At 36.3% G+C, this 25,554-nt stretch overlaps 1 protein-coding gene across 1 annotated transcript in view; it reads right to left on the bottom strand.

The window, feature by feature from the left end:
* Window positions 1-18,020: 18,020 nt before the first annotated feature.
* Window positions 18,021-25,554, bottom strand: part of LOC149806914 (uncharacterized) — a 73,127-nt gene continuing 65,593 nt past the window's right edge. Inside the window, exons 10-11 of the mRNA XM_089932281.1 lie at window positions 21,543-21,599; window positions 18,021-18,231 (exon numbers count right to left, since the gene is read on the bottom strand). Of these exons, the coding sequence (XP_089788407.1) occupies window positions 18,059-18,231; window positions 21,543-21,599 (230 nt within the window). The 3' untranslated portion in view covers window positions 18,021-18,058. The remainder of the gene's footprint in view (window positions 18,232-21,542; window positions 21,600-25,554) is intronic.

Below are 25,554 nucleotides of genomic sequence, written 5' to 3'. Positions count from 1 at the left end.
CCAACAACTCTATTATTGATTGGTAACTAATATGCCCAAAACTGCAACCAAGAGTTCTAACCTCAGTGTAAAACAACATTATCATGCTGCAACTGTTATCTGCAGTTTTGTGTACAACATGGTGATGCATGTGGGAAAAACTATAGTAAACAAAACGAATGTTTTTTTAAAGTTTTATTAGACAAATTAGTGTGATAAAGGTAACAGAATAATCAAAGCAAGGTTTATACATGTTGAAGCATTTATTTGTTATAATTTACACAGAAAATCTGTTGTATTTTCTGACAACATAAATCACACCCTTTACTGAATTATTCATACATATCTACTGAAATAACACAATAAATAATGCTGATTTTTGTCTTTAAATTGGTTATATATTTTACCTATTGCAATAAAGTAAATAGACAAAGGATTGAAATAGACTGCAACATGCATAAAGTTATGTAGAAATAAAATCTGTCATCATTAAATTCTCATCCTCCAAACATCACAATAATAAAAAACAGTATTCAGAAAAAGAAAACAATAATAAATAACCCATATTATTATCATATAATATATATTTAATCAGCAATGAAAATTGTCCATCATTCAAACAGTCTGAAATCTGTAACATTTGTATATATATCCACAAGATGTAACAGGTCCATTTGAAAGCCCATAGTATCATCTAGCATTTATGGGGGAATTTACACTTTGTTTAAATTTCAGGATTTCTGCAACCAGTCATATACTGTAAGTTATTAATGACATGATTAATGTATGGGATGTGTTTTCATAAACGACTTGACATATAAGTGAGTTGCAATAATTCATCATACTGCACTGCTGCAACATAACTGACTTTTATGTGATGATGTGATCTTTTTTCTAGAGCAGTGTGCAGCTAAAATGGCATTTTTTACTAATCTGAAACAAGATTAATTTACAAGTTTTACCCTAAATCCTGTAATAAAACAATTATGTGCCATTTTTAGGTGAATCTTTAGTTATTTGAACCAGCAAATCCATCATTTTTACTGCCACTTTTGCATTGGTCAATATGTATTTTATTTTTCATGAAACTTCTTAGTAAACTCAACAGATATCAATAACTATTTAAAAAAACTAAACCTCACCAAAATGAAATAAAATTGGAAGACTGCACAAATCTTAAAAACAAAACAAGTAAATTTTTCAAAATAAGAAATTTCAGCAAACTTAAAAAATATTAGTGTCCACATACATCTGGTGAGAAAAATCATGCAGTGTTCCTTTGCTATTGAATTCAGACCATAAAAGAAACCCACATTTAATATTCCTTCATTACAGTATAACACTGTCTATAGGTGCCATGGTTCATGCTGCCTTATAGTGAGACCACCTTAGTATGATTTAATGAAACATAATCCATGACCATACTTGCCTCATAACAGGAATCATGTTATAATAAAGGGCCTTATAACAGGAACCATGTTATAATGAAGTACCTTATAACAAGAACCATGTTATAATGAAGGGTCTTGTAACTGGAACCATGTTATAATGAAGGGCCTTGTAACAGGAATCATGTTATAATGAAGTACCTTATAACAAGAACCATGTTATAATGAAGGGTTTTGTAACAGGAACCATATTATAATGAACGGCCTTGTAACAGGAATCGTGTCATAATGAAGGGCCTTGTAACAGGAATCATGTTATAATAAAGGGCTTTATAACAGGAACCATCTTATAAATAAAGGGCCTTGTAACAGGAATCATTTTATAATAAAGGGCCTTTATAACAGGAACTATGTTATAATGAAGTCCCTTATAACAAGAACCATCTTATAATGAGCGGTCTTGAACAGGACTCTTATAAAAAGTTCTTTTTTAAGGAAATCATGTTATCATGAAGGTCCTTACAATAGGAATCATGTTGTAATGAAGGACGTTATAACAAGAACAATGATATAATGAATGGCCTTATAACAGTAACCATGTTATATTGAAGGGCCTTACAACAGAAACCATTTTATAATGAAGGGTCTTATAAAAGGAACCGTGTTGTAATGAAGGGCCTTATAACAAAAACCATGTGATAATGAAGGACCTTACAACTAGAACCATGTTATAATAAAGGGCCTTACAATAGGGAACCATGTTATAATGAAAGGCCTTATAACAGGAACCATGTTATAATGAAGGGCCTTATAACAGGAACCATGTTATAATAAAGGGTCTTGTAACAGGAACAATGTTACAATGAAGAGCCATGTAACATGAACCATGTTATAATGAAGGGCCGTGTAATGGGAACCATTTTATAATGAAGGGTCTTGTAACAAAAACCATGTTATAACAAAGGCCCATATAACATGAACCATGTTATAATGAAGGACCTTACTGTGAGGGAGAACTCTATTTACAATTCACATTTCATAAACATATGATTTATTTCAGTATGCAAGGACACTCTTATGAAGCTCACAATGTAAATTTCATGCATGAAAATATTTAAGCCCCCACAAATATCACTTTCCTACATCAAAGTATCCAGGCCTACTCAAATCCCACAAATATCACTTTCCTACATGAAAAATATCCAGGCCTAACCAAACCCAACAAATATCACTTTCATACATGAAACATATCCAGGCCTACCTAACCCCATCAAATATCACTTTCCTACATGAAAAATATCCAGGCCTACCTGCAACAAATATCACTTTCCTACACAAAAAAAATCCAGGCCTACCTAACTCCTACAAATATCACTTTCCTACATGAAAAATATCCAGGCCTACCCAAATCCAACAAATATCACTTTCCTACATGAAAAATATCCAGGCCTACCCAAATCCAACCAAATCACTTTCCTACATGAAAAATATCCAGGCCTAACTAACTCCAACAAAAATCACTTTCATACACAAAAATATCCAGGCTTACTGAACCCCTACAAATATCACTTTCCTACATGAAAAATATCCAGTCCTACCCAAACCCAACAAATATCACTTTCCTACATTAGTAAATCAAATGATCTATGAATGTAATTCTCAAATCAAGAAAAAAGGATAATAATAAATTACTGACAGTATACTTGAAGTCGGAACTTGCACAAGTTAGGAGATAAATCAACAGAGACCATGGATGATGGATGGAAATATCCTCATGCTGTAAAATGTATTAGAATAAGATTTTACGGAAAATATATGGTGTATTTATAAAATTCAGTTGCACTGTCCTTTGCTTTAAGCAAAGTTGGAATAAACTGGGTTTTCAATGAGAAAAAAGGAAAGTTTTTAATAGTTGATCAAATACCAGTGGTTACCTACAATTACCTGTTGTATTTGTAAGTGTTTCATTATACACACAATAGATAATTATCAGATTGGTTACCTACAATTACCTATTGTGTTTTTAAGTCAATTAGTATACACACAATAAATAATTGTCAGAATGGTTATGTACCAGTTGTGTTTTGAAATCTGTCAGAATACACATAATAGATCATTATCAGAATGGTTACCTACAATTAAATTACCTGTCTTGTTTTTAAGTCTGTAAGTATACACATATTAAATAATTATCAGAATGGTTACCTACAATTATTTATTGTGTTTTTAAGTTAATTAGTATACACACAATAAAAAATCATCAGAAGGGTTATGTACCTGTTGTGTATTGAAATCTCTCAGAATGCACATAATAGATAATTATCAGAATGGTTACCTACAATTCAATTTCCTGGCATTTTTTTAAGTCTGTTATTATACACACAATATATAGTTATCAAAATGGTTACCTACAATACCTACAATTACCTGTTGTGTTTTTAAGTCTATCAATATACACACAATAGATAATTATCAGAATGCAGGTCTTAAAATGATAAATTCATCAATAGCATTCATACCCCACCCCCAAATATACAAATATGAATGTGTACAATTATCACAGGAAACAAATATAATATAATCTTAAAAGTGTTCACAGTTTGTTTTTTTAAAACTTAAATGCAAAATTTTTAACAAAGGTGTCTTAAAAGAGATAAATTCATTAAATATTGTAGAAAAAAAATGATCACATAATAAACAAAAAAAACTCAAGAGGATCAAGTATTAAAGAAAAGTAAATTTAAAAGAGCAAGACACACATGGAAACAAGGATTTTGTCACATACAGCATATTTCTAGTAACTGCAATTCACAAAATTTTAGTCAGCATTAAGCTTTTGGAAGTTAGTGAGTAAACTAATTTTCACAAAAATGTTATGCTCATTAAAGTTACATGATGAAAATATGTGACTCACAGAGATGTCAAATTCTATCTAGACAGGCAATCTTAAAAGTTCTTAACTGTAGACAAATAGTGGTTTGTAAGTTCCAGATTATAATAACAATGAACTTCTGAACATTGCATAAAAAGAAATGCTCTAATTCACTTTTCTTGTCTATAATTTTTATTTTCAAATGTCTTTCTATATGTACTTGCTTAAAAGTCAAATCCAACCACAAACACTCAGATTTGACATTGCATAATGTGCTGGTAAATCTGGGTCTATGGAGTCTTCAGCAGCACAAACAACACAGACCCTGATCTACCCATTTATTATCTAGGTTGTTTAACTGGGCTTATGAGTGACTATATATGGTATATTTTTTGGTAGTGATTTATGTGATGTGCAAATATGATTCATTAAAATGACTACACTGCATTTTGTCTTTGTTGACAAAGCACAGCATTCATGCACATACTACGTTTTATTTTTAAGTTAAAACTAACAGTAAAAATGTACATCATAAATTATAAAATATTTCCACAAATTTTACATAAATTTTGCAGACTTTATCTTCTATCATATGACCATTATTAAAAATTTTAAAATTGTATAAAATATTGTATTTTAATTATTTATTAATAGAAGTTACAACCACATCTTTTTAACGACTAATCTCTTCCTGCATTGGGGTTTGATACACCTAGGGAAAAAATGGCATCATAATAGTGGTGTCAATATGTAATGACATTTCATCTTGAGCCACACAAAGCAAACTACTTAATATCATGAGCAGTACAACGAGTGTAAACTCTGATATATTAGCACGATTATGCTGTATTACTGCATGTCTAAATCAATAACTATGAAACAAGTATTAGTTATGATGAAGCTACAACTGCACAGTTGGTAAAGCACTGGACTTGTAATCCAAAAGTAACAGGTTTGATACTTGCCCAGGTCAGCTGCCTCAGTGCATCCTTAATGGGAAAGGCACTTAGCTTCCATTTAATCAGCATAATATGGCCAATAATGTTCTAAAAGTGCCATTAAAATAATCCTCAACCCTTCTCCCCAAACAATTCATCAAAATGACTGAAAAGTTAATTTATAAAAAAAAAAACATCACATTTTGCCCTAAAGTATCACTATAACAAGACATCAGAGCTTTGGCATGTAATTGTAACATACAACTACAAAAAAAATTCCAAGACAATACCCAGTTGCAACTCTGAGCAGGACAGCATACTATACTTTTCCAGGATATAAGAAAATTCTGCCAAAATTTAATAAAAGGATGCTAAATCCAGTGTCAGATAAGACCATCCTCAGCTTTTCCAAAAATGTAACTGGAAAACCACTCCCAGCTTACATAAGTACAAATACCATAATTTCTATCTTCATCAGGTGACCTTTTTTTCACATTATGTAAAACTGAAGAATTCATTTCAGTTTTATAGGTACAATATGATATAACTAATTAATAGTTATACTTATTTAATTTATAAAAATGACGACCTAATATTTCTACTAAAATATGTTTCTTCAATAATAATTACCCAATTATAACACCTTAGGAGAACTACTACTATCTTTCAAATCCAGCCTTTCCATGCTAAAACTTTTATCTAAAAGGCTAAAAGCTATCTGTCTACCTAGATGGCAGTTAGAGTGAATCCCGGTACTGGTGCCAATTACATGTACCATGAATATATCATTTACTACTGGAGTGGAAGGCATGCTCTCTATATGGATGTAACTGCAAGGATGCTGGGAGGGTGTATGTGTGTTATAATTGGTTTCTTCTTCAAATATGTTACCCAATTATAATACCGTAGGAGAATAGATAAGAAGTGGAGTTAGTTACATCCCCTTTCCCTGGAGAGGCCATCTCTGTTCCCCTAGGGTATGAGGGACAGCTTCTAGATAACCAGATTGGAGAATTGATCCCATATGGTGGGAAATGGGTTCAATAGGGAAAAAAATTTTCTCCCCACAAATCCAGTGGAAGTCATGAAGCAGCATCCTTATGAAGTCCCACCATGTCAAGTTGAGACTTTTGGGATCGACGAGATAAAAGCTCGAGAAAGTGGACTCGAACCTCCATCCCATGACATAGATATCTGAGCACAGTTTCGCTCAAATGCAATGCTTGCGGCAACTGCCTTAACTTGGTGAGCCAAAATGTGTAGCAAAGTGGAACAAATAACCCACTTTATCCATGCTGAAAGTGTCTACTGATATATCATCCTGTCCCTCTCTGAGAGAGACCGCTCTGGTAGCCTAGTGGTTAGAACGTCCACCTCGGAAGTGGGAGGTTGTGGGTTCGAACCCTGGCGGAGTCATACCAAAGACTTACAATAATGGTACTAACAGCTGCCTCACTTGGCACTCAGCATTAAGCTACATTACAAATCCTAAACACACACACACACACTCTCTGAGAGTAGGATGAGGTGTGATCTCCCTTGATGCAATGGCTCCGTACTCTGTCTTTCATCTGTACAGACTGTGATTCCTGGTTGTGCTTGCAGAGGAATACTCTGTGTGAGCCAAGTGAGGTTGCCCCATCTTTTGAAATGGAATTTCATATTTGTGCAGATTGCGAGAGGTTAGTTCAATGGGCAAAGTCATCATCATTTGTAATGGGTGCTTAAAGAGGCGACTACGATTACGAGGTAAGCTGCCACATTGAATAAATCCAGCAGGTGAAGGAATTCTTGGTTGGATTGATTGTCCCGCATAGTATGTTTACCCGAGTGTTGTTGTGGTTGTTGTTGTTTTGGGTTTAATGCCATTTCTCAGGGCGAGATAGGGTTTACATGGTGGCTGGTATAACTGGTGGAGGAAGAACCTGAGAAAACCCTAGTAAGCACCACTGACCCATGGGAAGCTACTGGCAAGTTTTTCACATATCCACATTGGCTGAACCTAAGACTTGAACCCAAGGAGACAGGTTAGATGTCAGTGATCAGTAAAGGTAAGCACTTTAGACCACTTGGCAACATGGGGCCCCACCGGAGTGTTGAACTCCATACCTAGATGGATAAAATATTGAAAAGGTACAAGGTTGGATTTGTCCTTGTTGACAAAGAAGCTAAGGTTGAGAAGGAAAATAACAAGTGATATCATGTCTTGCTCCAAGACACAATTCACCTGATGTTTTTGTAGACTGTCATCCAAGTAGTTTTGATGTTGCTACCATGGATGTTGTCTGGACATGAGCCATTACCTGTTCTATCAATGGATAGTTCCGGCCTGTCAATCAAACTGGGCACATTGACCAATAAACAATCAGTATCAATTTCACTGTCTAGTTATGTGATGCTATCAGTAATATTTGCTCACAAACATGACACCATGCTTGATTACTTTTATATTACATTGCAGAGAAATTTCATACGCACAAAATGGTTTGCTGCTGTGCTGTGTTTTGAAATAATGGTATAATTTGCTGTCTAGTTGCAAGACGTGGCCAAGATGGCTGGAATTGAGACTGAATGCAGTGGATGACCAAGGCATCCTATGTCTTGCAACTGGACAAAGTGGAGCCTGGACAAGAGAGTGAGGCTGATGCAGCGCAACTCTTCCTCACTTTAATCCAACTCGTGTGCAAGTCATTTATGTCATCACCCATGCCCAAGTCCTGCAACGATGGGCGAGCTGCAACGTGGCAGGTGTGGATGCACTAGCAGCCGTAGTGACGGACCTGCATGCAGGTGGCTCGGGCCATATGGTTGTCTTCCACTGATCTGAAGCAGAAATGGATGTTGGCAGCCATCTGAGTGACTAAGCAGACCTCTTCAGGATAGCGCTGCTTACCTCTATAGCCTGAGGAAGGGGCTAGAAAAGGTGCCCTAAAAAAAGCCTGCTTCATCTACCCCAACCAACTTACCGTGGCTGGAGGGAATCCCATCCTTGTGGTCAAAACACAAAGAAAACCCCAAAGGTTCCACTCACTCTTGGTGCGTGGAACACACTCTATTTGATCATGCAGAGGCTGACATACCAGAGAGAAGAACTGCCCTGATTGCAGCAGAACTTGCTCACTACAAGATAAAGAAAGCAGCCCTAAGTGAAGCAAAATTGGCCGATGAGGGCCAACTGACTGAAGTTGGAGCTGGTTACACCTTTTTCTGGAGTGGACGTGGCGCTGAAGAACATCGTGAGTCTGGAGTTGGATTCGCTGTCAAGTCGAGTTTGGTGAATAAGCTCTCCATCTTACCACAAGGAATTAAGGACCGGCTTATAATGCTGAAGCTACCCTTACATGGAAAAAAGCAACCCACACTCATTAGTGCTTATGCACCAACCGTGACCTACTCGGAGGAAGCCAAAGACAAGTTCTACCAGGATCTGGAAGCTCTGATTGCTTTGGTACCAAAGTCGGACAAGCTGATCATTCTTGGTGATTTTAATGCCAGAGTTGGCGTGGACCACATCTTGTGGAAGGGAGTTATGGAATTGGCAACTGCAATAGCAATGGACAGCTACTCTTGAGGACGTGCACAACATACAATCTCCTGATCACAAACACCACCTTCCATCTGCCTAACTGTAATAAAACAACTCGGATGCACCCACGGTCTAAGTATTGGCATCAGATCGACTACATCTTAGTCCGTAGGAATGACAGGCAGGATGTCCGTGTGACCAAGGCCATGTGTGGTGCTGACTGCTGGACAGACCACAGGCTACTGATTTCCAAGATGAATCTTAGAATTCAACCTCCCAGACGTCCACAAGGAAATAAAGCCCAAAATGACTCAATGTCTCCCAGCTGAAAGTCTGCAACACTGAGCAAGCTCTGTCTGAAGCTCTGACAATCCAGCTAGAAACCACAGACTCTGATATCAACAACGCAGAGAAATGCTGGGAGGCCTTCAAACATCTGGTGTACTGTACTGCATCTGAAACCCTTGGCGTCATTGCGCAAAAGCACCAAGACTGGTTTGAAGAGAACTGTGAAGAAATACAGTCCCTGCTAGAGAAGAAGCATCATCTCAATTGTGCATACAACATCGACCCCAAGTCCACTGCAAAGAGAGATGCCTTCAGCAGAGTCCGCTAAGCCGTGCAGAAGAAACTGTGCGAGATGCTGGACACATGGCTGAGCCGAAAGGCTGATGATATCCAGTCCTTTGTCGACAGACATGACATGAAGAATTTCTATAGTGCTCTTCTTGATGTTTATGGCCCAGTAACATCAGGCACAGCCCCACTCTTGAGCTCCAATGACAGCACTCTCATAACCGAGAAGGAGAAGATACTGGATCGCTGGGTGGAACACTTTGATGGTATCCACAACAGACCCTCTTCCATCAATGATGAAGTGATCCACCGTCTACCCCAGGTGGAGATCAATGATAAGTTGGCTGACCCTCCAACAGTACTGGAAACTCATAAGGCCATTGAGCTCCTGTCTAGTGGGAAAGCTCCAGGAGCAGACTCCATCCCAGCTGAGATCTACAAGTCTGGTGGGCCTTAGCTAATGGGAAGTCTAACAGAGATGTTCTGTGGGATGTGGAAGATGAAACGCATACCCTAGGAATTCAAAGATGCATCTATCATCCACCTTTACAAATGCAAAGGAAATAGCCAATCCTGCAACAACCATAGAGGAATCTCCCTACTCTGCATCACTGGCAAGGTCCTTGCCAGGCTACTGCTGAACAGACTCACAGAACACCTTGATCATGGCCTACTGCCAGAAAGTCAGTGTGGCTTCAGAAAGGAGAGAGGCACCATCTACATGATCTATGCTGACAGGCAGTTGCAAGAAAAGTGTCTTGAACAAAGTGTCCAGCTATACACCACCTTTGTGGACCTGACTAAGGCATTTGACACTGTCAGCCAGGAAGGTCTTTGGAAGATCATGTCCAAATTTGGATATCAAGAAGTCTTCATTGAAATGGTGAGGCAGTTTCATGATGGCATGCTTGCCAGAGTCCAGGACCAGGGTAACTATTCCAAACCCTTTGCAGTTACGAATGGTGTGAAACAGGGATGCGTCTTAGCCCCCACTCTCTTGAGCCTCATGTTTTCTGCAATGTTGATGGAAGCTTTCAAGGACAGCGATGTTGGAGTAGGTTTCCGATACTGTCTGGATGGGAAGTTGTTCAACCTGAGGAGCCTTCAAGCCAAAACCAAAGTCCAAGTTGAAAACATTCCCGACCTGCTCTTTGCAGATGACTGTGCCCTCAACAGAGCATGGACCTTTTTTCCACAGTGTGCTCCAACTTCGGACTCACCATCTCCACCAGCAAGACCGAGGTTCTGCATCAGCCAGCTCCTGGAGAAGATTACCTGGAACCATCCATCACTGTCAATGACCAAAAGCTCAAAAATGTAGACAGATTCACATACCTCAGCACCCTCTCACAAGCAGTCCACATAGACGATGAGGTCAACACCAGGACTGCCAAAGCCAGCATAGCATTTGGCAGACTATGCTCAAATGTCTGGGATAGGAGAGGCATCAAGCTTGCCACCAAACTCAAAGTCTACGCAGCAGTTGTTCTCCGCACCCTCCTCTATGCTTGCAAGACATGGACTGTGTACAGCTGTCATGTTAAAATATTGAACCACTTCCATAAGAGCTCCCTGAGAAAACTACTGAAAATCAGATGGCAGGACAAGGTACCGAACACAGAGGTGCTCACTAAGGCTGGCATGACAAGCATCCACACCATGCTGTGCAAGGTACAACTCTGATGGGCTGGCCATGTTGTCTTCATGCCGTCTTCATGCCGGTAGAACACCTACCTAAGAAGGTCTTCTATGGAGAGCTACATCAAGGCAAGAGAACTCATGGTGGTCAAAAAAGGAGCTACAAGGACACCCTCAAGGCTTCGCTGAAGAACCTAGGCAGTGATCCTGACAGCTGGGAGAGTGTCACTGCTAACAGATCTGCTTGGTGCAGTCAAGTCAATGCTGGTGCTGCAGCCTTTGAGCAGAAAAGGCTGGTGGATGCAGCTGATAAACGTGATCTGCGCAAATCCAGGAACATCAGTTCTGCAACTCCCGGTCAGCAACCTGTACTTCCATGTCTCCACTGCAACAGACTCTTCTGGGCCAGGATCTGACTGATCAGCCATCTCTGGACCCACCCCCAGTGAATCGACGACATTAAATGGTCCTCAATGACACCGATGGACAACATCAGTATTTGCTGTGCTTGTGAAAATGTTGAATACAATTTTATGCTGATTGTATGCTTATGTTCAAATGGTATATCTTATTGGAGTCATAATATTACATGCAGTAACGAAACTTTGTGTATATGTGTTATTTATTTTTGTATTTTTATTACCTTGGTTTGTTGTTTTTAAAAAAAATTAAATTTGGAATATTGGAATCCTGCATCATGCTTCATTAGTAATGATTTTGTTAAAATTTTCAAAATAAAGCATTCACTTGTAACTGGTGTCAAGTTGACAAAACACCACCCTATACATTAAATTTGGGACTGGACCTAATCCTACTGATATCTACAATTGCAAGGTTGTATTTTGACGTAAATTATGTCAAAATTTTAAATTTAATTATTCTGAATACAGTTTTTATTATGGAAGGTTTTTGGGGGAAAAAACTGAAATTTATGAAGAGGTGAAACTAATAAAATACTTATTTTGTCTTTATTAAGGTTGGGACTAAGGTTTATTAAGTTTGTAAATTAGCTATATCCTGCCATTTATATGTATTTTTGTCCTTTTGAGTTCAAATAAAACTAATCTCTTGCAAATTAATCATTTTAAAACACCCGCAAAGTGTTATGATATCAGTGAAGTCAAATAAAGCAAGTCACACTAATTAGTGAACAAAGGTCAAAGTGGATACAAATATATCCTGTCAATGTGCATGTAGATGCTTTTTTTGTTGTGGGAATATTATTTCCTTTTTTTTGTAAGAGATAAATGGTAATTTTACATGGATCTCATATAATTTAAATGTACTGGTTTATCAATGATTCACTTAAGAAATGTTGTATCTGTCTAACCCAATGTTAACATGGCATAAAGAATGTAAAACATTCCCTTCAATCACTAAGGCAACTTTGTATAAAGCATTTATTTATTTACTGTAACTTTAATATTTGTTTTCCTAAACATAATGAAATTATTAATTGTAGATATAAAAATACTTGTTTTATTATTATATGACACTTATGCATGTACAATATAAATGTAACAGGTGCAAATACATAATGAAAGCATTATTTAAAATTTTATAATAAGTACTGAGGCCATATTTGAAATTCTGATAATAAGTATGCTGAACTTTGCAGGAACAGAGAGATTTTATTATTTTGCTTTCTTCTAACAAAATGTTATATTCTAGTTTGTCAGGCTGTTCATTCTTTCTCATAGATCACTAGCAATATGTTGTAACTTTTACCTGATTTTTGCCACTGAAAATTATAATTTCATGAATGTATTCTTATGTGTTGTTATTCAAGTCTTTCTTTAATGCATGATATGAAATAATCTTGAAGTAAGGTAGGAAAGTTTCAGAAATATTGTTGAGAATATTTTCCAATGAATCCGTTGCTAAGGCTACTGGATCCGCCATTTTCACAAAAATTATATGAGCCGGAGCAACAGTAACTAAGTGGGCAGAGTTTATTGTTCCATATCAGAACTATCCATTGAGTGAACACCCAGGGACTGATGCTGAGTCCTAATGGAAGTACCCTAAACTGGTAAACAGTGTTTTGCAGGTGAATCCCAGAAGCCTTGTGAATAGGGACATGTAGATACACATCTTACAAGTCCACAGTGATTGCAATGACTCCCTCCTGGATGGCATTTAGAACCTGTTATGGTGTTTGGATTGTGAACCAAAGGGCATAAATGAATTGATTGTTTGCATTTATATTTTAAACTCTATCATCTTCTCAGATTCATTATCAGTACTTCAGTTGCTACAAAATAGGAAATTGGAAAGCTCATTTATAATTGACTAATATGTTCATCAAAAGTACATATTAAGGGTTGAAGACCCTTCTGAGTGCATTTCTTGCAATGAATCCTACAATGTGAAGCACTTTATAATAAGTTATTTTGATCTGCAAACTATGACAATGATCAAGACACGAAGGAAATTTCTGACATGCTAAATGTGTCTGGATTTTTCTCATACATCAAAAAATATTTTTTTCTTAAAAGTACAAAAAATAATGTATACAGTGTTTAATCAGGGATCTTGCTGGGCTTTACCAATGTCACAAACTGTGATTTTTTCTTTCTTTATTGGTGACAACCAACAATGTTGCAATTTTTCTTTTGCGACATTGTTGGCTGTGTAAACTTGTATTTTGAGTTAGGAATGGAGAAATTCTGAGGATCTATGAAAGGAAGCCACAGACCTGATATAAAATGCACTGGAATCTATCTATTGTTACATAAACAAATTCTTTATTCATATTGACAAACCATCTCAACAGTGCATTGTTATATCATAATTAGTTTATGCTGACATCTGGCCTGAGTAATGTATACTGTGATACACTCCAAAAGTCATGCTACCAGGACTAGCTCTAACTGAACAACCGTCGAAGGCAGGAACAGTAACTGATACAATTGACCAAACAATGGCTAATTCCTTTTTTTTTAAATGTACCCAGAAAAAAATAGTTTTGTTTAAATTTCAAAGAAAACTGATCAACTTTGAAGCACTGATCATTCTGAATAAATACTAGGTAAGTTAAAATGTCTCAATCAGTGTTCTGCGATTATTTTATATTACCATTGCAGTAAGAAATGGGCATTTGTTTGGGCCTCCAAAGCTGTCCTTTAGTGGTTACTTTAATAATTTATGCACCCTTCATCAAAGAAAGCTGACTAAAATCTTCAATAAACACAAAGAACCTTTTGTCAAGGAATCTGATGGATTGCTGCATTTTCCAAAATGACTGGAACATGTTTATTGTGCTGTGAAAGTTTGTTTTTTGCAGGAAAAAAGTTTATGCTTACAATGGCTACAAATGGAGGCATAAATACAAATTAAATTTCCAATTTTTGGAAACCATAGATATCTGTACATCAAGTTAATTGAAGGTGGGGTATCTCACAAAAATGTTTGTTAAACTTTTTAATTTGTTCATGTTTTCATTTCTCTATGAATAGCCTTATCCCCTGGATAACCTTGGCAAGATGATAGCTGACTCCAGCTGACCAAAATCTAGGCCAATTTAAGTACATGTACATGTATCATGTAAACAACTATAGCCCCATGCTACTGGTTACAATATCGTAATGAATTGTTTAGTTTCAATCAGATATAGATCAAACAAGGACTACCATTTTTTATATACATGTTATTTGTGTTTAATTGTAATGGGATGTGATACATTGATTTTATAATATGTGATCTATACTTGAATTCACAGATTTTTTTATATACATGTACAGTACTTAACCGATTATGGATTGTACTACACAAAAGTTGTCAATATACAAGTATATTTTAGACTAGTTTGTCTTCATGTAATCAAAAGCACATATTTTTGTGACCACTTTTATTACCCCTCACCTCCCTTTCTGACCATTTTTTTGGTACATGCATCATTTTCTTCAGCTAACTGACATGGCTGGTTATAGTCCACAGTTGGGTTCCATTTACCCCAACCACCATGTTATAGCGGGGTCATACTGAAGTGTTAAAAGACTTCCATTCCATATGTACGGCAGACAGCTTTGTTAACCTTAAAACTGCAATATCCTGGTTGACTACTGGGGCATCCATATGAAAAACCGAGTGTGGAACTTGCAGAACAAGTGATGAAAATGCAAGGGAAGGCATCTTTGTTGGATAAGGAGTTGGTTCATGCTTGGTTCTTGTAATTGATGATATATGCAGTCCAAAATGTCAGTAACTCTGCTAGAATGTCGAAGTAATTTAAAAGTAGATTCTTCCATTTTAGTCAATAATCAACTGATGCCAGAACTTGAGTCCAAGCCACTGATGAAGAGGGCAGTAGGTGAAAAACTTCTAAATTGAGGCCCAGAAGGCTGAATTATTGTGCCTCATACACCATTCCCTCGATAACTTGCACCCTTATAACTTGCAATTCCACTTATAATGTGGGGTCAGTTGTGGATTCCATTTTTTAAATTAAAAGGTATCAAACAATTGACCCCTATCTGTTGAACATGACGAAAATCACAATCAAAATTGGTAACTGAAATCATGATATATCGTTTCTATTACCCTAGAAAATGTTTGATATGAAATGGAAATCTTAAACATTATGAAATTATCAACTTTTAATAGAAAGTCATGTATTTTGTTTAAATTTCATTCCAAACAACATTCTTCCCAACACAATTTTAAAATGAGTATTCAGCCATTAAACAGACCAGTTCACCCACCCTCTCCCCCCAAGTGGTTTTCTCGATGTCAAGCCAGGATGGTATCATTTCATATTGTTATGGATGCCCCTCGATAACTCGCACTCTCTCTTAAAATGCAGTATATGTTTTTGAACCCAACTGTGCACAAGTTATTGAGGGAGAGGTGTAGTAAAATCTAATAATGATGGGACTTGAGAGCAATTTTTGTTTGTCTTTGGTGAGGCTGACATCTATTGTGCTACCTGTGAAGTCACTGAAGAGTGTCAAGGATGATGGCTCTATTGAATGCTTGCAAAATGTCCTGATTTAGCCAAGGTGACTTCCAAGTGGTTGGCAAATAGAGGTTACCTTTGAGTGGCAGAAGCTTGAGAACATTGTGAAGTGACATCACATGGATACTTAGGCACTAAACTGGGCATTGTTGGTCGTGAGCGCCTAGTGGTACTATATTGGTTAGACTGATCCAAGAGAGTGCTTGTATAAACTGGGTTTGTCAAACTGGATAAAGATAGCTCTTCTGGTGGCTTTTCCTGTATGATCAATTGTTTTCATGACACAATGAAATCAGGTATATATGGCAGAGTCAGGTTGTGATGGAGCAGTGGCATCATCAAAGGCATGATGTCCAGTTCATGAGGTTGTGACTGTGTACAGGACATTTGATCTACATAACTGGTTCATGAATCTAATGTGTGAGAATGTAACAGACTGTTTGTTTTTCTCACTATCTCACTTCTCAGCAAATGATATGGTTTTGAACCTGTATGATGAATGGCCAGTTTGTACTGCCAGTAAAGATTATCCTGCTGTGGCAATGAAAGAGGAGTCCAAGCTGTCTCCGAGCATGATGGCTATATATCACTTCATGGCTGATGCATCATGTGTAGTATTAAATCCCTCAGAAAGTAAATCCTGCACTGAAGCCACATCTGCATCGAGACTTGTGGCATCTTTGTCCCTCAATATGCACTTCTGCACCTTCCCCTTAAGTGCTCCAAGAACAGCAGCCCACTGACCTTAGCCTACACTGAGCAGAAAACATGTTAGATTGGCCACTGGGGCAATTTACACATGCAGGATGGTTGTCAGTTGCATTTATCCAACGTTTACAAATCTTGCATTTAATTTTGCTGGTTTAATATGTAAGACAAAAAGATCAGAAATAATAAACAGGTATAGCCCTGCATGTGGCCTGTTTTATAAACCAAGTGGCAGTACAGAGCTATTGTAACCTTATATAAACATATTAACCAGTAAAACGGTACATGTGGTACCTGACACAGTTTATGCACCGAAGCATAATTATTGATACTTATGAAGTGGATGCAATAATATCAACTGAAGACAATGTTACTTGTAGGAAAGGCCTATGCATGTAAAATCAATAAAGCTTGGCATACAGAATGCAAAGACAAGATAAGAATAGAGAACTTATCTGTGTGCATCTGACCATAGCTGAAATTATACAGCAATAATAACCTGCATATGCATTTAATTACAGCAACAACAATGTTATGGGATGTATACGTGACCCATGCAGGCATGTACCTAGGGTGCCTAAGTGTGTGATGATGGCAAATAACATTGCAAAGACAGAACTTTGTCCTCAAAGAAAGAAAAGTTGGAAATATCAGATGGCGTATACTTCCATTCAAAGTGAAGACTCCTCTAACTTGCTTATTGGTAAAACTTCCAGAAAACTGGTAATGGATTGCAAGGCCTCTCTGTCGAAATCATGTGACTCTGCATGAATGGAAGTAGTAACGGAAGTATTAATGAGACTTGGTGCCAATCCCAGTATCAAAGGGAGATCACTCTAACCGCCACCGAGGTGGGCAGATAACTTTAAGCCTTTGAGCAAAGCCTGGAAGGGCTGGATTTACTAGATTTAAGTAGTTCTCCTTAGGTATTGAGCTCGAGTAATGTATTTGAAGAAGAAAGAGCAACTATATCACTTTCTAGAACTCAGCAGCAATATTAAGATCACTACTTTACATGGTATACTCCATCATATATAATTTTACATGGATCAGTTACCAAACTATTTGCATATACAGTCCTAAAATTAACATTCTTCTGAAGATGTGGTATGAAATGATACAATCCTAATATAATCATACCCTCTTAAACTCACCACCTCAGAATAAACAATCACAATATATCAATGCAGATGCATGCTTACATTTAAGTGAATGAATATAACATACACATCAAATGAAGCTAATCCTATCCTAATGGCATCTTGCCTGAAATTCATTAGACTTTTAATCTAAAAAAAAAGTGCGCAAAAAATTAGCATGAAATATTACAGTGTATCTATAATAAACATCTTGCAATTGTCTAACATGTGATTATAATACAAAAGTATCTACAAGCCAGTACAAATGCTCCACAAACATGGTAACATATATAGAACTAACAAACTAATTAAAACACAATACTAAGATGTTGCATAATTAATCCCTGATAGCTGGGTATGTTATGACACAACGTGTCACCCTTCCGTTACAAACCGGGCATACTAGGATATTTTTTACATCACAATTTAAGCAGACTGCAACATGGCCACATGGTAAGAGAGTATATCCATTCCTCATTTCTTTATGGCACTGGAAACACTGTGGAGTAACTGTAATGTATAGTTAAATGTGAACCAAAAAAGATGAATAAAATCAATGAAGTATCTCAACATCAAAACCTCTATGATGAGAAATCAACCTGAAAATGAAACAGTTTTCTGGTCCTAAATGTCCCTTCTTTTAATTAAATTAACTCAGTAAACTAAAAAACTCTCAGAACTAAATTTTAATTCAGTCCCAAGATTTTTCAGTCTTCAGTGGTTTTACCTCATTTTACCACATGCCATCATCATAATCATGTGACCCATTTCATATTAATTCTATTTGCTTATATAATTCTAGGTATGTGTGGCTTCTGTAGTATATAGTAAGAACTTAACCCCCTGTAAACTACCTCCCAACTTTTATATCATATTAATTTTACCTATTTCACTACAGTATGAATAAAAATTATTTCAAAGGTAAAGACATAATTAATCTGTGTAGCTAAAGCTCATGATCAAACTCGTCCAAGAACTTGATGATATAACCCTGTTTAAAACATTTGAGAAAATTAATATTACAGAATTAACAAGCTCAGTCAATGAGATACAAGATCACCTCATTAACAAGCACCCATAACACTCATTGTCAAACTTGTCAGAGCTCATGACAATTGATAAAAAGGGGCAGATCTCACTTAACAGTTTACCAAGTTTGAGCAAAGTCCAATCTAAATTCAGTCTCCAGAGTGGTAAGAAACTATTTATCAAGTTTGTCAAAAACATTTGAGAAATATAGCATGCACAGAATTAACAAGATAAGTCAGACACAGAATTACCTCATATATATGCATGTATCTCACTCATTATCAAACTTGTTAGAGTTTATGACAATATAAATTCATATTCCAAGTTCAATCAATAATTTGATTAATATGGGCAGATGATCTCACTTAACATTAAAGAACCTAAGACTATGATGCCATAAGCTTGATTACCAAGTCTGAGCAAAATCTAAATTCAGTCTCCCGAGTGGAGAGAAATAATCAGATACAAGATTATCCCATAACTATGTTTAGATTTTGCTCATAATCGCAAACTCTACCTACTATTTGCAAAGGTTTATTTGTCAATGTACCATTCTGACCAGTATGTTTTAATTAAGATGTGAAAAGATGACGTCTAACACTTGGACACAATCTCAGTTTCAGAACCAGTGAATGTTTGCCTACATGGGAATCTGGTCACAAAAATACCACTTTTTTGCTACATTTTTTAACATGAGTAGACGTCTAAATTACTTACCATCATTGGAAAGCTACATCCTACCTCTTTTTTCTCATATTACCCACTTTGGTCCATCATGAACTGTGATGACAATTTCACAGACCACTGAACAAGGGGACTACCCAATCACACAACCAAAGTATAATCAACAATTACTCAGCTCACCTCTACTTTACTAGTGTCTCGCTCCCATTGTAACATTATCATTCAGAAAATAAATTCACAATAAAGTGATCTTGCTCCCTTTCTCTTTTAATGTGTATCATCATCAATTTCAAGATTGTAGTATGAACAGTGACTGAGAAATGAAAATCAAATACAAAGTTAAGTCAATAAAGCAATAAATATGTCACAATGACCTCCTGCTGACATGAGGATTTAGTGCTCCTCAAGATGGATCCCCAAGTTTCACAATTCTAGACAGGAATGATTCCAGAAACCTATGTAGCCACGATTTAAATGGAAATACTTAACCTGGGCCTGTGAAATATGATATATAGGTCACAGTGTCCATTTTTGGTATGTGTTTAGCACCAAGAAGGGTGTATAAAATCCTCTAGTCAAATGATTCAAGTATTAACAGTCAAAAATTCAAACTGAATCAAAGTCAGTAAAATGTTACCTATGTTTAAGATGACAGTGGATACATCCTCATACCCTCACACCAAGGTTTACAATTCCAGGTATAAAGTATTATACAGTACAGAAGAAACAAATGTGGGCATGAGACAAATGTAAAAACTTTACATAATCCAATACGATATCAAATGTAGGTCACAATATTTTTTGTTGAGTGTGGTCCTACCAGAGATGCATACAATCGTCCAGTTCAATTATTCTGGCATGAACAGTTCTTGAGATTGAACCTGAAATTCAGTGAAGTATGAAATATGGGTCACAGTGACCTACTTTTGCAACATGTGTTTAGTACTCATCAAGATGACTGAATCCTGGTATAACAGTGTGCAATAATGCAGAGATAAGAACCTTTCTAAATGCACAATCTTAACTAATATAAGCTATTACAATGTACGTAACGTGTGGTATTAATAGAGACATATTACTATTAAGTTTGATGATGACATCATAAACAGATCATGATAACAAAAACACAAAAGTCAGTGAAACATAAAATCTGGGTCATAGTGATCTACTTTTGTGATGCACCAGTAAAATATGAAATTTAGTTCACAGTGATCTTCTTTTGTGGTAAGGATGTGGTACTAATAAAGATACATACAATCATTGGTTTGATGATTCTCGCTTGAAAAGAACTTTTGAAATAAATCATAAAATTGAACCCAAGTCGGTAAAGCATGAACTATAAGATCACAGTAACCTCCTTTTTATGAGAGTATTGTACTTCTCAAGATGTATCCCCTCACCAAGTATTATGATTTCTGGTATAAAAGTATTTATACAGTTTGCAATAAAACCAGAGATAAATACAAAACTTAATGAAGAATGTACAATTATGTACATATATGTACATAGCTGCACCCCTTGGGTGCCAGTGCCAATACCAGGGGTAGTACAATAGTTTATATCTACTTTATAGAGGAGAGCTAAAAATACTTTTGGGCATAAGGAGTATTAAAATAATGATTTATTTAAGTTAAAGCAAGTATATGCATCTTTTAGTGAGCATGGGTCCAGTGTACTGAAATTGCAAATGTTAATGGGTGTGTGTGTGTGTGCAGTTGTGACACTTACATATGCATAAAGTATATTGCAATTGACTTTAGATCTGTCTTCCTACCTATCATAAATAACCAATCTTTCATTAGTATTACCGTATATACTCTCTTTTAAGTTGATTCCAACAGCAAACTGAACACACCAAGATCTGCCATCATACAGATCTTGGTCTACGCAATCACTGCAACAAACAACACATACATCTGCCAGCACATTACTTTGATGGCAGATCAGGGTCTATGTTGTTTGCAACTGGACTCAACTTAAAGGTGAGTATATATGGTAAGTTTTTGTTGATGAGGAAGCAGAATTTGCAAGTTGAGTACTTTTCATAATAAAGGCTTGCAATCAGAAAGTATTTCTAACTTGTAAAAGACATACAAAAATTCCATTACCTTTGGTTTCATCCATTTCCAGAATTTCATTCACAATACTGTTAGTGTCAATAACACCTGGAATAAATTGGGACAGTTAAGAAAAACATTACTAAACCATATCTTTAAATGAAAACAAAACAAATAAGAGTAACTTAAAATGAAAGGAAAACAATTTCCAGGAATTCAAGATAGGACCATTTTTTCCTACAGTGTTGAGACCATACCTGATAATGGTATTCTTCAGTGATAACAATATTTTCTGATTAGCTGCTGTAGTGGACATACTGGATGTTGGGGCAGCACCATTATCATTTAGAGCCAAGTAGACATCACTGGAAGTCTTTTGGTGAAAACCCCATTTCATGTTAAGTGGAAGTAGTGACAGCAAGACAGCAGCGATACTGGATGTGAAAATGGCACCAACCATGTATCATAAGAAGTCTACTGGTGAAACCCCATGTTGATACAACCATCAATTTAAAAGAAGGAAAGATAACAATATTTTCAAGATGGCCACCACTGCATCATTTTCAATTAGGACCATCTAGACTGTGACTGCAAGAACTCTACAGGTGAAACATCCATGTCAAAAGAGTAGTCATAAAATGACTTTCAACATGGCCACCATATGTTGGACAACACATAAGTACCATTTCAATTTAGGACCAGCCAACTTCTGACATTATAAACAGTCTTCTGGTGAAAATGACATGTTGAACTGAATTTCTGTTTTGAAGGAGTATAAACAAGATTTTCAAGATGGCTGCTATGATGGCCATACTGGTTATCAGATGTATGCCATTTCTATTAAAAGCACAAAGTTAAAAGCCCAGCTATCTAGTAGAAGTAGTGATACTATGATTCTCCAGATGGCCATTGTGTGGCGGTATTGGAGGTCAGATATGCACCATTTCACTTATAGCCAACTAGATCATCATTAGATATCTTTTAGCAAATATATGATATAATTCCCAAGATGGCAGCAGTGGCAGCCATATTTCCTGTGAAAACTCCATGTCAAGTTGAGTTTCTAAAGAAGGTGTAGCAATAACACGATTTTCAAAATGGCCACAGTGGTGGCCATATTGGACACAAAATCAGCACCGTTTTTAATGCAGAACAACTAGACTTCATAAGAAGACTTTCATTGAAAATCCCATGTTGATATGACCATCCATTATTTGAAGTGTTGATAAGATTTTCAAGATCGCTGCTATGGCAACCATATTAGATACCAGATTGGCACTATTTTCATTAGAACCAGCTATACATCATAATACATTTTTCTGGTGAAAACACCCAATTTAATATGACTTTTCATTCAGGAGGAGAAGCAATAACAAGATTCTCAAGATGGCTGCCATGGTGGCCATATTGAAAGTTAGATCAGAACAATTTTCATTTTGGACCAACTAGACATCATAAGTCTTTTAATGAAAACCTCATTTTAATATAACCACCCATTTAGGAGGAGTAGCAATAACAAGATTTTCAAGGTGGCTGCTGTCGTTGCTATAATGGATGTCTGAGTGGCACTATTTTCATTTAGGACCAAACTAGACAATTGGATGAACATGTGTAAAACTTCACTGCAATGGTCTTAGTAGCTTAAAAAGTACCAATAACAGACTTGTAGTAAAGGACAGGTGGACGATGGATGAAAGACCTTCCCATAAACTCTATGATCAGAAGAGCTAAAAATTGAATGGCACCCATGGCTCAAAATATTATCTATGTAACACTTACATGCAATCCATGCTCTATTGTCCCATCTCTCACCATCTGTTACACATGTGATATTTTATTCCCGTGAAAAGTGTTGTCTGATAGGGCTATAATACCCACATCAAAGGCAAAGGAACTCTCTGTGTGTGTTTGTATGTATGTATGTGTGTGTGTCTGTGTGATTTGGATTTTTAATATAGCTTTAACAATTTTTCAGTCATATCACTACGATGTCTGCAGTGTGATAGTTTATAGTGATGTCTGGCACTGAGGCATCATGCCGCAAACATGCAGCATTACGTCCCACCCAGTCACATTATCCTGACACCAGGCTGACCAGTCCTACCACTAACCTCTTAATGCTGAGCTCCAAGTGAGGCAGCTGTTAGTACTATTTTTATATTTCCTGCATCCAAGGTGGATGTCCTAACCATTTGGCCACTAGTAGAGTGGTCAGCAAGGTCACTATGCTCCACCAGACAAGATTTTTTTTCTGCTTCAGGAGAATAGTAATTTTCTCATAGAGTGTAATTTGCATTTGTGATATGCTACTGGTAGGTTTAGCTAATCCTGTGTTGGTGCTGTTAGGTCTATTAAATTCAACCCAATCGTTGCATGTATGTGTGAAGGAGACAGCATGTGTGTTTAGTAGCACTGCAATTTTAGTATAGTAAAGGTCCACCACATTATCTGCTGAGCTCCATATTATTGGAAATTAAGGGACTGATGCTCTACTGGCTGAGAGGAAAGACCAACAAGACATCATAAAAAGTCTTCATGCTGACATGACTTTCTAGTTTGGAGGAGAACCAATCAGATTTTCAAGATGGGTGCCATGGAGGCCTTATTTGGATATCAGACTGGCACCATTTCCCTTCAGTACCAACTAGACATCATAAGAAGTCTTTTGGTGAAAGTGCAATAAGTTTACAATATTTACCAAAAATTTTCTAAAAACATGTACATGATTTAAAATAAAAATGATGCTATTTAATTTAAAATGGCTAGCAACTCAATCTTTCCCCATATCTACCAATTAGGCTTCCAAAACAGAAGACAGCTATTACAATGTGCATGCAGTTCCTTGCTCTTTCATTTGCTGTATAATCTTTTACCACTTATTGTGATGAGACTCAGTTTGTAATATCATTTTTTGTAAGTCATGCCAAATCACTGATTATACCTTACAATTTAAGTACAATATCCCTCAGATCATCCTGATATTGTTTTCTACTTCTACATACTGGTACATGTACATGATGAGAAAACAGAGAAAAAGTGCATCTGAATCTGTACTTTATGGACATGTACATGGGATGATTCTACAATCTTAAAATGGTGCAGTTTGTTAAAAAAAAAATGTTACTAATCAAAGCTTCTGTTAACAAACATATTTCTTAAATGTAAATAACATGGTTTAAATAATAGTTTATCATCATTATCATGAGTAAATCAGCTTGACGTGTAATGTGTACAATTGCTACATTAATCGATTCTCATCAACTATATCAAAGTGATGCTACATTAAATGTGAACAGAATTAACATATTAAATATCTCACTAAACAGTTCTTTTAAGCATTAATGTGGAAGCGTATCATTTAATTGGAACGGTTAGTTCCCGCATCACTGGCAGTCATGTGCATGTCCATATATACGTTTATAAAATGTTTACAGACAGTAAACTAACAAAGCCATTCACATGCATGTGTAAACACTGTAAACAGCCTTAAAGCATAATACATGTACCAATATGACCAGCCATCTGGGAGAAGTAGTGATAACAAGCCTTTCAAAATAGCCATTGTGGTAGACATATATTAGAAGTTAATGGATTAGCACCATTTCATTTATAACCATAAGAAGCCTTTAAGTGAAAACCCCATGCTGATATGACCATTCATTTAAGAGAAGTAGTGATAACAAAATTTACAACAGATCATAAAACATTACATACATACATACATACATACATACATACATATATGTATACATACTTTGATACAAAAATTACATACATATTTAGGTGTACTCACATTAGTAGATCACAAGACTAGTCACACTAATTGATCAATGACATGAAAAGATTAACAGACCATAGGTCTAAGCACAGTAACAGATCATATGCCAACTCACATTAACAGATCAAAGGCCAATTAACTCCCATTAATAGATAATAGTTCTACTCACACTAGTAAATTATAGGTCTACTCACAGTAATAGATCATAGGTCTACTCGCACTAATAGATCACAGATCTACTCACAATAATAGATCATAGGTCTACTCACACTAAAAGATCATAGG

This window comes from Sinohyriopsis cumingii, chromosome 1, assembly GCF_028554795.1.
Source record: "Sinohyriopsis cumingii isolate HCF-2022 chromosome 1, ASM2855479v2, whole genome shotgun sequence".
NCBI lineage: Eukaryota > Metazoa > Mollusca > Bivalvia > Unionida > Unionidae > Sinohyriopsis > Sinohyriopsis cumingii.
This window is presented reverse-complemented; position numbering and strand designations above follow the sequence as displayed.